General features: G+C 49.9%; 1 protein-coding gene across 6 annotated transcripts in view; it reads left to right on the top strand.

Moving 5' to 3' along the window:
- The window catches only part of AUTS2 (AUTS2, activator of transcription and developmental regulator), a 670,249-nt gene that overhangs the window by 14,713 nt on the left and 638,154 nt on the right, over nucleotides 1–17,382 (top strand). The window contains exon 1 of one of the 6 annotated variants that reach the window (XM_021416129.1): nucleotides 15,842–16,963. The exons of the other annotated variants lie outside the window; for them this stretch is intronic. Coding sequence (XP_021271804.1) covers nucleotides 16,883–16,963 — 81 coding nt within the window. The 5' untranslated portion in view covers nucleotides 15,842–16,882. Of the gene's footprint in view, nucleotides 1–15,841; nucleotides 16,964–17,382 lie in introns of those variants that run through there. 6 annotated transcript variants of the gene reach the window in all.

Here is a 17,382-nt window from a genome sequence, read left to right as displayed (position 1 = left end):
CGTGCCCTGCGCTGCTGTGGCCGCTGGCTTCCAGCGAGAGGTCGGCCGGGAGCAAGGTCAGGGCACGGCAGCAAGCAGCGAGGCAGGGACAGAGGTTAATGCGGGGGCTGCTGGCATTAGTGCAGCATGTGGTCAGCTTGCTGCGAGCAGGTTTTGAACCGGGAGATAATGAGGAGGGTTTACTCTAATTCTATTATAATGTATAATTAACTAGCATAATTGATAGCAATTTTCCCCGTGTGTCTGCCTGTGTACATAAAGTCTCATTTTCGGCTTTTTGTGCAGTTCCACTGTGTGCTGATGCTGAGCCTGCGGGTGTGGATGGGAGCACAGAGCTGCTGAGACCGGGATGTGATGCAGAGGGATGCCCTGGGCTGGACGGGGCTGCTGATGGAGAAGCCCATAGCTGTTGAATGCTGCATCCTGATAGCAGCTCTGCTTGCCCACACGCTTGATATTGCAGGGTAAAGTCAAGGGGGGACGTTAATATTTGTTTTATTTTCTCCTTCATTATCTGCAACACGCAGTTAGTGGTGAAAATGTAAATAACCTACTTCTCCATCCTTCATCCCTTGGGATGGGAAACCTGAAGGCCATGTTCTTGCCGGGGAGTTGGGGATTTAGCCTTCCAGCTCCTTGAAATGTTAGCAGGAAACATGTGGCTGAAGGCTCCCGAACGCTGAGCTGAGGCTCTTCCCTTGAGGCTTTGGTTTATTTGGAAATTCAATTTGTAATTATTTTTATTATTTCAAAGGTTATGCAACACTCTAAGCCTCAGATTTTAGGTCGCTCCGCCTTTCACAGCCAGATCCACCTCACTGGGCGGAAGGCTCCCGGAGGACGGGAAAGACTCCGGCTTAGTGTTATCCAGGAAAAACGTGTGTAATAGGTGTATTAGAAATAGCAGGTAATGGAGCTGCTGTCTGTCAGGCTGGCGAGCGCAATGTGAGCAGAGCTGGGGGACGATTGCATGCACTTAGAGTCCTTTTTTTTTTTTTTTTTTTTTTCAAAATAATGCTAATTGCTGCTGGCTGAATGCTGTCAGGGTCTTACAAATAAATACCTGTCAGCACGTGTAGCTGGAGCCAAGGAGTTGGGGGTAGGAGGATCAGTGCGGCTGCTTCCAGGCAGAGAGCACTGCTAAATCTAGCAAAGGATTAATACCAAAATAATCCTGCTTGTCCAGGAAACCCATGACAACGTGAAGGTTTGAGATCAGTGTGATACGCTTTAGACTGAGTGCAATAATGCATTCAGGAGCCACCAGAGATAGAACCCTATTGCTATTCATCCTCCATCACATCCGATCTTTCCTACAGTTTGTTTCCTGCTCCAGTGTGAGGAGCCCCTTCCACTTGAAGCCCAGCATCGTTTCAGTGGCAGCTTTCACCAGAACCTGTATAAATGCATCCAAATCCAGCAGAAATCCTCCTGTTGCTCTAAATCAGTTCCTCTTACTGTTTGAAGAGCCTCATCCCGGGCTCCAGGTCTGTGCTGTTCTGTAGTGCTGCTAGTGTTCTGGCTGCAGAAGTTGGGTTGGGGTGGGAATGAAAGTAAGGGAGCAGTGGGGAAGCTGCGAAATAGAGGTGGCTGTTGGTTATTGTCTTGGATGGTCGGTTGTTTTCGGAGGGAAGACTGGTTGATACCCAAATTTCTCTAATCTCTGGCCATAGAATGCCCCATAGAAAATCTCACCTGCTTTTGCCCTCTGTGGGTCTCGGTGCTGGAGGTGTGGGGCTGGCCCCACGCTTGGTGCCAACACCCGTGCAGCGTCAGTTCTTTCTCCACCAGCGGAGAGCTTGCTTTCCCCGGGAGCGCTTGTGTTTTTGAAGCCATTTGTTTTCCCTTGCGCTGAGTCATTAAACACTCCTGCCTGTGTTTTGTTGTTTTTACCCTCTGTAGGAGCTGAGGGAATTTATTCAGCATCTCGTTCCGGTAATGGAGGGGCTGAGGAGGTGCTTGAGTGCCGCGCGCGGCAGCGGAGGCGCGGACGTGGCTGCTGTGACATCTCGCTGCTGAAGTGGGATGTCAAGATCTGAGATCCTTTTCCACTTAGTGTACAAGAGCGTTAGAACAAAAGGAAACAGAAAGCAGCCCTGCACCGAAAGGGAAAGCAGCCCCAAACCCCTCTGGCTAAAGGTGAATTTTTCATGTTACGGACAATTTCAGGCAGAAATTGTAAGAAGCCCTTTACCTGCGCGCCGGTGGATGTGCTGGGGTCAGAGCTGTGCTGTACACCAGCCGGGCACGCAGCCCTCCTGCTTCCCTTTTGATTTTTTTTTCCCATTCCAACTGCGTTCATAACAGATGGTGATTATTATGTTTGCTCAGATCGATGAATATTAAAATACAAAAACAAAGGAAAAAAAAAAAAAAGGCAGAAAAGAAAAAAGACAACAGTGCCCTTCAACTCAATAGAGTCACGCGGGGTTCAGCCGTAGCCCCTGGGCTTTCATTTGGACAATGTTACGTTCTAGCAGTTACATGGAATTTTTACGAGCAATTGTGTTGCCGTGGGACGAGCAGCCCAGCTCGGGGCAGACCTCCCTCCCTTCTTCCTTCCCAGGAACGTCGGGGTTATGCAGGCGGCAGCTGGGTGCCCGGTGAGGTGCAGAGGTGCACGGTGAGAGACTGGGTCAGAACTGGATCTGCTGAAGCAGGAGGGACGCTGTGAAGGAGAGCTGGGCTGGGACGGGAGAGCTGAGCTTTGCCTCCTGGCTGCTTCGGTCCAGACTGTCCTGTTGGCTTCGCCTGCTGGTTTTGCTTCCCGTGCAAGAATCCAGTCCCAGGTGTGAGGACGCGTGTACTCTCGGCCCGTTGGACAGCCCCTTCGTGGGCGCTCCAGCCGAGTTCCCGTTACCTTGGAGCCGTGGGGATCCCGCAGGGCTGGGGTAGGGGAGGAGCGGACGCAGCCACGTGTTGGCCAACCTCTGCGTTTTGTTTGGAGGAGCAGCTTTAGGTTCTTGGGCCATGGGAGGAATTGCTGTCGTTGTTTCCCTGTGTTCTCACCGAGGAGTAAATGCGTTCTGCCCACAGCAACACGTTTTTGTTGGGGGCTGGCTTTTATCTGTGCGTTTTTGGGAATTGCTGGAGCCCAGGTTCAAGCGGGCTGCCGTCCTGGGGAGGCTGTTCTGTGAAAATAGAACTTCACACCTTCAGGGCTGCGTGGTGCTTCACACTGCATCCCTGTGTTCTGTGTTAAATGATAAAGTGCCGTAATAAAACACGCCTGGAGAGTTCTTATCTCTTTTGTGCCCTGTAACATTTTTCTATTTGCATCAAGCACCGAGGTCTGCTGAAACAAACGAGAGGGGCAGGTCAGGCTGCTGGCATTGTGGAGTGGGGTTTTCTACCACAGCTGGGAATAATACTGCTGGGAGATGGATCTCATACAAAGTCACTGAGTTTCAGGGGAGAAGAGCTGCTTGTCTGGGAAGCAGCCGTGCTGCTGGTGATGGAGAAGCTTCCACTCAACGTGACTGATTTTCCTGAAAGCTGAAGTGTATTCGGCAGTTAAAATGGCATTATTTCAGGTCTTTGCCATGTGTAAAAGATGCTCCTGCTTCTCTGTTTCATCTCTTTTTCTCCTGCGATTTTTTTCCCCCTTCTCTCTTAAACTCATTCCCAGAGTCTTGTCTTTGCTTCACAGCATAAGGGGAGCGTTAGGAGGCACTGAGCAGAAACAGAGAAGAAAGAGTCACTGTGTCAATGTCTGTGGGTTGCTCTGCGTTAAATGCTGTGTTCCTCATCTCTAAGGGTCTAATAAAACATGACGAGGTACAGCCATGGGCTGAGGATGATGGTCAGAGGGAGAATGCCCTCAGTGTAAGTGTGGGAGAGCAGAGAAGGGTTCTTCGGTGTGGAAAAGGGCTGATTAAGCAGGAACGTGATGAACACTGATGCAGCCACGTGGGAGGTGGCTGGAGAGCGGCTGCTCAGGCTCTCCTTCATGCACCTGCTCTTGGGGACACGGCTCAGATCTCAGTGCAGAGGTTTCCCCGTGCGGTGGCATCAGGCTGTGGAGCAGCCTGCTCTGCTGCACGTAGTGGTGTCTCATTTTGTGCTGCTGAAAGAGAAGGCTCTGTCCTGGTGTGGCTGAAACAAGGGGGTTCCCTCTAGCAATTATCCCTCTTTTCAGATTTCTTGTTCTTTCAGCTCATTTCAGTGGTATTTCTTTTCCCTTTCTGTAGCCTCAGCGCCTCTCTGCAGCCTGATTCCCTTCTTGCACTGGTCTAAATTGCAGGAAACCGTATTAAAATCAAAGCATTTAAATGAGGCTAGGTGCAAGGAGAGTGGAGAGCCTTTGCTGGAAGAAGCAGAGGCCGTCGTTCTCCTGTTCTGGGGCCCTGGAGGAGCACGGTTCACCCGGCAGCAGGCTCAATAAAGATGCAAATTTTATACCTTCATCTGCTGTTAACATCAAAAAAGATAGGGGGTTTGTAGGAGGACAGTCACTTTGTTATGGTGGGAGCTCGTTTGTCTTTGTTCCTGCTACCCTGCTCCTCGCAGGCACGGCCGCCAGTGACCCCTGCTTTGTCTGCCCGGTGTCGGAGGAGATGGATGCTTTCCTCCATCCTCCCAGCGCTGGGGATGGCTTTGGCACATGCAGTCTGCAGAGCTCACAGGCAGCCTGGAACGGGCTCCTTGCCTTCCATACAAATAAAGCACCCTTTCCCCTCTTTCTTTAATGAAAAAAAAAAAAAAATAGATGAAACCCAGGATATTACAGGCTGCCTTCTACCTGCGGTTCCCCAATTACCTAATTATGACACAAATTTGCGTGCACACGCACGCAGGCTTTTTTAAAGCAGACTGTTGCTATTCCCTTTCTGTACAAGGTTTTTAGTCACTGTACATCTTGTGTCTTTAAATAATGTATTAGGAACATTTTCGAGTCTGTAAGTGCTTTTTTAATGAGAGTGTGAAGATTTTAATGGGACTAGATTGCTTTTCATGACATTTCAGAGTGACTTAATTGTAACAATGTTGAGAGGCTGTATTTTAAAGTTTGCTAAGTATGTCTGGTGCGGATTGTAGTCAAAGGCTTTAAAGACAGAATGGCTGATGAGATCAGCTGCAGCTTCTCCTTTTTTTTTCAGCGTTAGCTTTGCTAAAGAGCAGAGTTTGCAAAGTTGACATAGAAATCTGAGCTGGGAAGAGATTTGGAGGCTTGGAGGGTGTAAAGCAGCAGTGGGTCGGCTGCTCTGCTTTGGTGGGATCTCAGTGGTCTTCAAGGATTGCTCCCTCCAGCGCCGTGCTTGTGCTTGGTGCTTCTGCAGGCTGTGGTGGGGCTGTGCCGTGATTGGCAGAGGTGTTCTATAAAGCAGCTGCTGGATTTGGGACAGGATTCAGCCACTGGTTAATTTGGGCAACTCCATGCAAGTGCAATAGACTGCTTCAGGGTGGCTTTTAGCCTGTGTTTGACCATTCTGAGGGAATGTGAAGGTTAAACCTCTTTTCTCTTGGATGCAACAGGGAAAAGAGTTGGAATGAGCGAATCCCTCTGCATGTGGGGTTGTTAGGATGTGCCAGTGATTTCACAGGGCCTGCCCAGCGGTGGTTGCTGTCTGTGTGCCTTGGCACGGGGTCAGGGAACACCTGGCATTTGGCAATCTGCACCGGGCCAGAGGTTGTGGTCGTTACACCTGAATGTAACGCCGTGGAAACTGGTGAAGCTCTGCTGTGTTACAGTGCTGAGGGTGTCTGGCTTCCTGCGTCTGTCTTGACTTTGCTTTGGTGTCTGCTGGAACTCTGGTTCCGTGACCTCTACTAGCTGCTGGTGACCACAAATTGCTATCCATGAGCCAGGCTAGGACAGAAATACAGCAAGCGCTCCTCCAGTGGCTGCTGGCACACAGCCCTGCAGGACCTGCTGGCTGCCTGGTTTCAGCAGGGCAGGATGGAAGAGCTGGAGGAGAGTCCTATCTCCAAGCAGTCAGCAACATGCATGGGGCTTTTTAGCCTTTGTTCTAAAATATAACTAGTTTCATTGAAAAATAACGGGGAAAGAATGCTCGTGTTGGAACAAAGTTGCATGGGAGGATGCTCTGAGAGCATGGCATCCTGCCCTCACAGCTGGGGAAGTTGGGATCAGCTGAAGTGGCTGATCCTTCTGTTCTGTGTGCGCTGTGAGGGCACGGGATGGGGATGGCTTTGTTTCTTTGTGCTCCTTGGCACTGCTGAGCTGCACAGCACCTGGCCCCCTCCTAAGGAAGAATGGCGATAACGGTGTGAAATGGTTTGGAGGGTGAAGTATAGGGAGGGGGAACACCATGTGGGATTAGACTGCAAGCAGCTGTAAGCTTGGGCTTTAACAATTAGTGGCTTTTATAATTGAAGATTAGCCTCAAATGCGTCTGCCTGCTTGCATGGGATGGAACTTGGGTGAAAGTTGTCTATTGAGATGTAATATGAAAATGACAGAAACGTCTACTGACAAAATGCATCTCGGCAGTCCTGATTAGATTAAATCAAATGGTTACAGCAGGCAGCACCTTCTGTGTGTACAGGGCATCCTAATGGCCCTGAAAGATTCCCCAAATCCTATTAGATAGGTTAATCTCGTTGGAGAATACATTCCAGGTCTACATAAACTGCACTGCTGTAATACTTTCTGTGGTTGCCTAATCCTTTAGGGCGAACTGTCATAGACTGCCTCTATGGCATGCATCATAATGTGGTGCTCCAGGAAAGCTCAGTGGAAGAATGCAGTGAAAACAGGAATAAAGGCATCCCTCAGAAACCCCAGTTTTAAAACTTTCCCCCTTGCTTGGATGAAACAGCCACAGCTTGGATGTAAAGCAGCTCCTTTTCCATACGCAGAAGGCAAAGCTGCCGTAATGCAGGCAGCCCCGTGGGGCGGTGCTGGGGATGAAGCTGAGCCCACTGCTGCGCTCCTGCCCTCATCCAGCCCCTATTGGAAGCCAGTGTGAGAGCGCGGTGCCGCCGTGGGCTCCCTGTGCCCCGCAGCGGGAGAGGGCCCTGCGGACGCAGCGAAGCTGTTGGCACCTGCTTTGTTCCCTCTCCTCCCAGCTCTCGCTGCTGGCCGTCACCTGGCTGTTAACAGAGCCGTCCGCCCGCTGTGACAGCGCGGTGGCAGCCGTCCCAGCCTCCGCTCCCTCGCCAAGCAGCAGGGCTGCGCAGATCCCCTTCCTCCAAAATAACGCTGCTGCTCATTTGTCCTCCCGTGCCCACGGGTGCTTTCAGGTGAGCGATCCGGCCCCATGGCAGCGTTAGGATTGGAGAAGGCGGCCACCAGTGACCGTCGCAGCCCGGTGGCAAGCAGCCCGAGCCGGAGCCCTTCTGACTGCTGCGTTTTACCCGATGGCAGAGGGTGTCCAGCACACGGCACTGCTGTTCCTGCTGGCATGCACCTGGCTCCGTGCGCAAGCTGCCGTGTGCTCGATGTGCGGATGCGCATTGTGAGCGCGTGTACAACCTGGCTGGCTGCAGTTAAATAACCATTAGATTTGCTTGTTGACCATTTGGCACTTAGCAGTCTCATAATGAGTAACTGTAAACCAGTAGAGACAATGAAGCAAATCCCTAATTTTTATCATACTGCCTTGCTTTATGACCGTCTGCAAAATCATGGCTTCCTGCATGCACAACGAAGCAAATGCTTAAGTATTTTGACAGATGTTTTATATAAAAAAGAGCCAAGCTTGTGCATTAATTTGCTGTTCCTTGTGTTGTCGTTTTGTTATTAAATACACCCATGTTATCTGCTCTGGATTAATTTGCTGCTCTGCTTGATTTGGGTTTTCCATGTGGTGTAGTCCCACCATGGGCGGCGGGAGCGTGGTGCCCAGTGCAGTTGCATTGAAGGAGAGTGTTCGGGGTCCCTATCTTCCGGGATGGGAGAAATCCCCATTTTTGTGAAAACCGAATAAACTGCAGCAGGGGTTACCTGGAGGCTGTGAATGGAAAACGCAATCCTGTTGTCTTCTCTGCTGATTTTTTGCATAGAAACTCCAGCAGTGAAGTCTGAGCGCACTGAGCTGCATTAGCAGCCATAAAAAGAAGGCTGGGTTTGGCTGGGAGCACTCTGCCGGTGCGGGATGGTGAGGAGATGCTCCCTCCTTTGGTTGGTGTTGAGGTACGTGGCAGTGCCAGCTTTCCTGAAGCTGGATGAGGAGCTGGCACCTCCGGAGGAGGGCTCAGCCCATTGCCCATTTCCAGCTGTTGGTGAGTCTGCAGCCTCTGCTCATTCCACTTCCTTCTCAGTGAGGCCAAATGCAAACAGAAAAGCAGATTTCGGCTTCAATTAATATTGGAGCAGGTTCTCTCTCACGCATTTGTCATTTCTTCCCTCACCACTCCCTTGACATAATTTATTTTCTCTCTTTAAAACATTCCCGTATTGCTATTGCTCTCACAGTGGTGTGTGCTGCACTTGCTAAATCAAATTTATAATGCTGGAATTAATTTAGTAGGTTTCTTCCTCTTTATCTCCACGTACACTTAAAAAAGAGAAGTTCTTTAAATTAACCTAATGTAACTGGATTTGTTTTCACTTTATTAGCTTTGGAAGGGGCTCTCTTGGGGACCTCAGTGTCATTATTTTATCTGAGGAGCAGATCTGCGTCAGTCTGATGGGAATTTTTAACAAGAGCAGCGTTTTGCCATTTCACAGCGAGTGAATGCTGTGCTGAAAGCTATGGGCTGCTGCTCGGCTGCATTACCAGTAAGAACCCAGCATGGAGCAGCTGGCAGCGTGCGGGAGAGAGCGTTCCAATTGCTGCTGTCATTTCCTATGGGTCTGCAGAGGTGCTGTGCTCGGTGTGTTGGTGATTTTGTCTGTCCAGAAGGTTGTCACTCTTGCTAGCTCTGAAGCAGCTTGGTTTGGGTTTTGAAGGACATGCCTGTCACCCCACGGTGCCAACCGGTGCCTTTGCCATCGGGATGGGCTCACAGATGAGATCCCAGGACCCAGTGTGCTGATGTTGAGGTGTCCTTCCCATTACAGACAGGGTCTGCTTGCTGTCCATGCCATGTAAGGAAAAAAAATCCAAGTCTGAGCCTTCTCCAGTGATTATCCAGAACCATTTTGGTGCAGATAAGCGTTTCTGACCCTGGTCAGCACATTATTGCTTTGACCTTTCACCCCTGGAAAACCTCAGTTTGAATCCTCCAAGCCTGCATGGCTTGAAAACTATTATCAGTGACAAGTAAAAGACTGCAGAGAAATAAACAACAGAGACCTATGAGCTTGCCCTTGTAAACCACGGTCAGGCATCACCCGAAAAGCGCCCAGAATGCAGACAGATCGATGCTCTGCGCAGTCCTCTGCAGGCACATTGCTCACCAAGGACTTTGGCAAGCTATAATGCATGTTTTGGTAACGTCTTAGCACTGCATTTTTGTTAACGTACTTCCTTTAAGGTGCCTTTCAAGCCAGTCAGTGCTGGCTTTCCTTGGGATTCTCTGGTGCTTCCATCATAAAGGTGGGCAGTGGTTTTCTCCTAGCTTTCCCCTTGCATGAGGAGGGGTTTTCTGGTCAGTGCCGTGCAAGGCTGGTGTGTCCAAACAGGACTTTCAAGGGCAGAAAAAAAGCAAGAATCTGCTTTTCTTTTCTTTTTTTTTTTTTCTTTTTCCTTTCTTTTTCCCAGTGTTAAAAGAATTTGTAAGTCTTTGAAGTAGTTTTTGTTAAGCAGTGTTGGTATCAAAGTGAAGGTCTCAGCAGTTCCACGCTGGGGTCTCTGGAAGATGAATAAACTCTGGTTTGCATCAGGCAGCGCTCAGGAACCAGGAGGAGCCGCCAGACCCTTGGGGTGGGAGCTTGTGTTCCCCTGAATTAGGGCCACCTGGGGCGAGAGGATTAAGGTGTGAATGGACACCCAGAACTAATCTGCTTCCAGGATTCCGTGGGTGCGCCTGGATGAAGCCGATCCAGAGGGATGGGTTTTGCTTTCTCTTCGAGTTTTCTCACCCGTGTGTGCCGCGTCGCGTTGTCCCGGCTGACCCCGATGCTGCCGTGGTGTCAGCTGCTGCCAAAAGTGTGTCCACGGTGATGCTGTGTTGCCTTCAGGGTATTCCTAATCCCGTTGTCCCAAAGGTCCTCCTGAATGGTCACGCTTGCTTTGCCTGTGTCTCACTGCTGCGTAAGTAAATCCGAAGAGAAGTGTAAAATTAAGTTTACAGACTTCATCTCTCTGAGGCATTCTTACTTTTGTGATAAAATGAATAGCCCTTCCTTGCTTCACTTGTGCTTTCTGAGGCAAGATGCGTTAAGGATTTCGGTGCTTGAGGAGCCTGATCGTGGGTGAAATACGCAGAATCAGGAATGTGCTTGGAGGGCTTAGGGCTGGCCTGGTGGAAGGCTGACTGACAGATCCCCAGCCTGGGAGAGCCGTGCTCTTCCTTCTGACAGACCTGCTTGGCTGCGGCGCTGATACCGTGCTCACAGATGGCATCTCCTTCCTTTTGTTTCAGACTCCTCAAAGCCCCGGTGTGGCTCAGGCTGAACCAGCCTGCCTTTTCTTCTCTAGGCCTTGCTTCCTTTGGTTCGACTCCTACCTGCTTGGCTTGTTTTCCTGGTGTGATTTCCAAGAGCTGCCGTAAGTCATGTTCCTAAGTCAGGGGACTGCTTCGTTCCTGGCTGTGATACATGACATCGGGATAGGTTTTCTGTTTATTTAAAATCAGCTGCAGCAATGTAAGCTTTCCCCCAACCCCATGTGCCTTTCCCAAGTCAAAGCACCAGGCTATTCATTATTTCCAATAAACAAGCAGTCATTTTGCTCCGGCTAATCCATCTTAAAAAGTATGATCACCCACAGGTGGAGTGCTTTTTTTATTACTGTTATTTGAGTCCTCCTTGTGTATTACTTGCCAGGAGCTGTGCCTGCGTTGCGTGGTCTGGCTGCCAAGGGGCTGCAGGGGCTCCAGGGCTCAGTGGTGCTCGTGGTGCTGGCCATGCCCTTGGGGCTGGGGATGGCCTTCGGGGTTCATTCCCTATGGAGTGGGTGCACTTCTCTGCCTCCCATGACAGCAGAACCCATCTTCTTGCCTTACCTAGGAGCAGTCAGATCCCCAAGTCCAGGTTTCTTAAAAACAGCAGTTTCTAGCACAGGACAGCAGCAGTTGTGCATGATGGGGAGGTAACAATAGCATGGAATGTGATAGCTGCTTGCCCGGACTGGCTTGTGGCAGGTATTGCATGCCTGGTGTTGGACTGGAGCTGGGAGGGCTTGATTCTGTGCCATCAATCTTAATGTCTTCCAGACAAATCCATCATTTCCACTGGAGTAAATCAGCAGTGTTTGTGCTTCCGCCTGTGGAATTGCATCAGGCGCGAGTAAGATAAGGATCGAGACTCCTGCTATGGCATAACTCCAAACAGGAAGAATTTCTGCTCCGAAGGGGTGGTCATGAGTTGGCACAGGCTGCCCAGGGGGGTGGTGGGCTGGCTGTCCCTGGAGCTGCTCCAGAAAAGGGTGAATGGGACACGAGGGACGTGGTTAGTGAGCATGGTGGGGATGGGGTGGGGTTGGACTTGGGGATCCTTGTGGTCTTTTCCAGCCTGAATGATTCTGTGAAATGGTGAACCACAGGGGGAATGTACTCCAGTGCTTGTTCCGTGCTAAATTTTGCGCTTGGTGAATTACACTCTTCATTTCCAAGAAGAGCAAAATCAATTCACTAATATTAAAGTCTTATCTACACCTTTAAAATGGCGTGTGTATGGATGTATACGCACCTGCTATTGTTTTAAAAATAATAAACCGATAGAAAGCAGATAATTAAGCTGTAGGTAATGCTCATTGTGTTGGAAGAGGCACGAAGCCCGGAGAAGGATGCGAGGCGTGTTCAGAGCTGCTGGTCGGGAAGCTCTGGGAGAGGAGCAGAGAGGCTGAAGGCAGCGTGTGGTGAAGGTGCTGCCCAGCGGGGTGACACGTAAACGTGGGTCAGCTCCGAACTGCAGTGGTGCTGAGGGAGCTTTCTGGGGTGAGACAAAGTGATGGAGGTGCTCTTGGGAACAGGGAGCTGGCTGCGGACTGGAAGGATCTTGTTTGCATGCTGCAGAGGTAAAAGGGGAACGCGGTTATGTGTTTGTTTGTTTGAAATTAATTTGCTTTTCTTTAGGTTTTGGGAGCTCTGAGCATGTTGTCTTGCTGGAGGATGGCATTATTGTGTGCGTGTGTGCTGAGCATATGTGAGAGAGGAATCAGATTGCTTGCAGAGAACTGGGTGAGCTCGAGGTGCCGGCAAGGAGATGAGAAAAGACAGACGTTTGGGAACTGTTTGAGCTGATTTTATGTGGAAGAGTGAAATGCAATGAGTTAGGCTAGGAGAGAAGCTGAGGTACTTGAGGCACAGGGGTGCTGCCTCGTTGCATGGCAAAGAGCGGTTGATAAAAACAAGCTCAGAAATGGGAACAGATGGTATGATTTTGGCTGGGAGGAGGTACTTACTGGTTCTGTTTAGCTGTTTCTAAGATCCCGCCAAGGAGGGCAAGACCTGTGGTGGAGCCAGAACTCAGAAGAAACAACCTTGCCAACAGAATGTTTGCACCATTGCAACAATTTCCATTGTTGTTCCCTTCAACAACAAAGGTCAGGTTGCAAAATATGCTTCCCTTCTCCTCCTCTGCCCTTGCACCACTGCTGCCTCTGCTCAGTGTGTGCCCGTTTGCACTGGGGCAGCTTTCCTTCCCTTGCTGCCATGTGCCTGGTCAGAGGCAGCGGGCAGAGGGGCACGAGGTGGGGTTTTGCATTACTGCAGCACGTGTGTCATGCGTACACCACTGTCATTGGCAGACACTGTCTGTCCTCCCTTGCAGGTGTTGTCGTTTCCCATTGATGTCCGTAATCCCTTTAGCTGAGCACTTGCCTTCATCCGTTCAGGGACCCTCCAACAGAGGGAGACAGCCACAATCTTTAAATGTTACGTGCTAGGCACAATAAACTGGAAAACAGCAGAGGTAGTGTAAACACATGCAAGTGGCTCTGCTTGAGAAAGCCAACTGCTAGCACGTTGAGTGCATCTGCATGCCTTTAAAGCTGGGTGGGATGGGCACCACTGGGCAGGTGCCCCATTGGCCGAGCAGTCTCTTGTAGGACTTGTGCTTGGCAGCTTCGGGTTGCAGAATCACCGAAGCCACTCAGACACGCACACGGGAGCGATAGCAAATTGGGACTGTTGGCATTATTGCTAAAGTAAGACGCAGCTGCCAAAAAAACCCACAGCAAACCAACGAGATGAAGGAGGCACGCGGACTTGAGCAGGGAGGATTTATGGGGGAGCTTTTCACTTTTGCATTTGGTTTCCAGGCTGGTAGTTGTTCTTCTGCGTTTTGTTGCAGCTCTCCCTATAGCTCTGATCTTTTTGTCTGCATTTGAAGATCTTTCTGTTCTCCATTTAGCAACGGGAGGCTTTAGGTTTAAATGGCACAATAGTGTATATAATTTATATATATATAAAAAGATAAATTGCTGCTTCTCAAGGCACAAAATGCAAGTATTGCTTTGTTGGCTGAATTAACTTTTGTGCTATGTCAGGCGTGGAATGTATTGTTAGAGATATGATTTTAGTATATAGCAGCACTAAATATTTTATCTTGTTGGCAAGCGGTGTTGTTGCAGAAGGTTTAAACTTCAAAGTGAGCTTTGCTAAAATGCCTTTAAAATAAAAAAAGAAGGCGGGGAGGGAGATGTAAGAGTGACTCGATTCCTGCTGGAAGGATTTCACAGAAGGATTGTTATCCACTGAGACACAAGGCTTCTATTTGACCTCCTGCTGACTTCCCTTGACAGTGTTTGTAGGATGTTTAAAGCACTTTTTTTTTTAAAAAAAAAAAAAAAAAAAGGAGTTGCTGCTCTGCCAGAATGTCTCAGTGCAGAAGAGCCACATCTGTATTTTTCTAAGTGACACACAGAGAAGGTATTTAGTGCTTACAAAGAGCTCGTTGGCTTGTTGGCAGGCTCTCGGTGCCGGGGACACAGAGTCAATCTGGTCTCTCCGTTTCATTTCATTTTTGGTGCTGGGTTGCTCTTCCCACTCAGCCTTGAGTAGAACCAGTGCCTTGCTTGGGTGTGAGCATCAGCAAAGCGTCGTCTCCCCAGCTGTGCGGGGCAGGACACGGACAGGAGGTGCTGCCCTCCTGCTGCTGCCGGCCAGCTTTCCTTTTCAGAGCATTTCTGCTGCCGTGAGCACTGTCTCCGTGCCCAGCTCCCTGCTCTGCTGACTGCTGGGGTGTGAGTGTGGGCTCTAGCGATGTGCGCCTGATTTGTGAGCTATTCTGGGATCCCTCTGGCAGAAAAAATGCAGCATCATCATCAAAAAGGCTGCTGAGGGCAAGCTGTGTCTGAGGTCTGAGCCAGCACGCTGCTGGGCATGGGGACCTGCAGCGAGGCGCAGCAAGGCTGGGTGCCTCCTCCTGGTGCTGGGGGTGGCTGGGGGAGGTTTACACACTGATGAGTTAATAATAATTAAGGGGCAGCTCCATGTTCAATCTCCCAGGCACCTCAGGTTCATTCATTCCAAGAATGGGTTTCCAAATTTTGCTTAGTAATGGTGACCAAGTTCATTTTAAAGCACTTATTTGTCTGTAGCTGTTCCCACTTGTTCGACATCCCTCGTGTCTTTGCGCTGCACTCCAAATAGTCCCTGTTGCTCTTGAACTGCCTTTGAGCTGACATTTTTGATGAGTGTCTGGAGATGTGATGATGACAGAGGTTGTGTCTTGTACCATGGGGGTGTCCAGGTCTTGTTCTCTTCAGGACATGTGTCACCAAACACTGCAGGACGGGGAAGATGGAGTGCAAGCTGTCACCCTCGTGTGCCCCAGTTTCCATCATCAGTGGGAGATACCTCACCGTGACAGAGGGACATGGCTTGAAACTGTAGAGCAAAGTGAGCTCACAGGTGCCTCGTAAACCAGTTTCTGGGATGAGCAGCAGTGCCACATTGTTTTTTGGAAGGTGATGTGTTTAGACCTGAGCCAGACCCTGGTAGTATTAATGGAAAGATCCGTATGGACCACAGAGGGCAGCTGGGAACCTTCTGAGATGTGTGTAGGGAGGATGCTGCTGGTGGGGTGCTGCTGGAAACCAGAGCCTCTGGAGATGCAGACACCAAGGGCCCTTTGCCATGGTGACAGATCACATCGTACAGCTCTCCTTGTGATACCAGTTGTGTTGTATGACTGTGACCCAGCAAAGAGCCCATTTGTTTTAGGCATGTGTAAGGGAGAAACCAGGCTCTTTGCTTTGCAATTTGGGCAGCAGTGAAATGGGTTCAGGTGAGCCAGCATTTGCAGCTAGGTGGATTGGTTGCACCTGACAGCGAAGTTCTTAAGTGTTATTTGAAGTAACATGGCTATGAAACTCAAATAGAAGTGCTAAAAAGGTAAAAAATAAAAAAAAAAAAATTGGCACGTGTTAAATATTCAACAAAGAACTAGAGCTGTGCTTGCTTTGGCAAACAAATACGTCCCCAAATGGATCAAACAAGTTGTAATGCAGAACAAATTGAAGTAGTAGAGGATTTATCTCAGGCGCTTACAATCATATTTTATCCTCTTTTTTTATATTATCATCTACTCAAGGAAAAAGAAAAGTCTTTTGAAATACCAGTGGGGAAAAAAAATAGCTGAGCTGGAGTTGTTCCCTCAGTGCCGTGGTGCTGCTTAGTACAGGGTTGTATTTCTGTCCTCTGCTCTTCTCCAACCTTGCAACAACTGAAAAGATTGCTGCATAATGTACTGCACCAAACTGCTCTTTTTCCCCAAAAGGTTTGCAAAAATTATTTTAGATTAAGCAGGGTACAAAGTTCTTCTGATTTCTAGCACGGAGAATTCATTTTCAATTTCTCTATCAAAGCGAAATGACAAATACAAAATGCAAGTGAAACCAGATGGACTAACTATATTAGGAGCGCTGCATGCATATTTTGTGTCACTTATTAGCATTCATTAAGTCAAATGGGGAGAAATAAGCTTTGCCTACATGTATTAAACCAATAAGGCTGGCAGGGATCCAAGCCTGCTCTCGTGGATTAATTGTTTTATAACTGCTTTAATTAAAATTGTTCAGTATATGATTAACCTAAAAGTTTTAATTTCCACAAAATTGTTGAACAAATGAGACATTAATATTTTACATTAACCGCGGAGAGAGTGCTTCGGTTCTCTGGGTAGCTTGTGCTTGGTGCAAACTTCAAGCCAGCGGCGTGGGGTGAGGGATGGAGAACCAGGGCGGGCTGCCCTGCCCTCAGAGCTGGGCTGGAGGTGGGGAGCTCCTCCTGCCTCCGCTGCTGCTGGGTTTGGGCCGGGCCTGAGCAGCACGTGGCGCGTTGCAGGCCCGGGTCCGTCCCTGCACGGAGGGGATGGATGGGTGCAGAGCGGAGCTGTGAGAGGCTGCAGGGAGCTGGAAGTGGGGTGGTACCAGGAGTATGGGCACTTCGCTGGGCTGATCACCCCAATGTCAGGGTCACCTGCAGCCTCTCCTCCCTCTTCTGGCAGCGGGGATGCTGTCTGGTAGCTGTAGGTTGATGAAAAAGGGGTTTTGCCCCTTTTTCATTGCCTGGCTTATCCTGCAGGCTGCTGGGATCTTGGGAGGTGTTCCTGTAAAATGGGCAACAAACGCCGCAGGAGAAGCGGAGATCTGGGGACAGGTGCTGTTGGCACTTCGTCACGCTGCAACAAGCACGGGTGTCGGCACCGCAGTGGCTGTTCTGTGAAGCTGGGAGGTGTTAAATCCCTGAGGTGCCAAGCTCCTGTGGGGACAGATTGTTGGCAGCTGCTGGCGGTGGGCAGGAGGAAAGCTGGCGGCCGTGCCACACCTCGCCAGGGCTCCTGTCACCTCCTCTGAGGACAGCTGCTGTGACTGTGACCTGTGCTTTTGTGACATGTGCCACGCTGAGGTCAGGCCGTGCTGGGATGTTCCAGGGGGCACAGCCTCAGGACGTGGGAGTGTTCCTGTGCTGCTCTGCTGGCAGTGTTCCGGGCTCAGGATTGCAGGTATGAGCGTCTGCTTCGCGGAGGTGACATCCCTTCTGGGTCTCCCACTTACAGACTGCTGTGGTCCCGGACAGAGCTGTGGCTGAAGGGACTGAGAGTTCACTTGCAAATAGAAGTCCTCAGCTTTTGGAGTGGCTGCAGTGCTTACAGCACCTCAGCGTGGCTGCTGGGCCTGTAGAAAAAGGTCATTGGGGTTTCTGTGGGGAGAGGATGCTCCCCTGGTATGTGAGGGTTCATGTCTTCTGCCCGTGCTGCCTTGTGAACAGGCGTTAGGAAAGAAGTCCTTATGCTGATGGTCCTCTGTGGCCTGGGGGTATGCCAGAAATAGAGCTAAGCAAAGCGCTGGCGATGCAGGGTGCAAAACCGCAGCTTATTTTGCTGGAAATGGAACATAACAGCCATGAAGGCTCATCCTTCTG

The sequence above is a fragment of the Numida meleagris genome, chromosome 18 (genome assembly GCF_002078875.1).
Source record: "Numida meleagris isolate 19003 breed g44 Domestic line chromosome 18, NumMel1.0, whole genome shotgun sequence".
In the NCBI taxonomy this organism is placed as follows: Eukaryota; Metazoa; Chordata; class Aves; order Galliformes; family Numididae; genus Numida; species Numida meleagris.
Note: the sequence above shows the minus strand (reverse complement) of the source record. Positions and strands in the feature narration are given on the sequence as shown.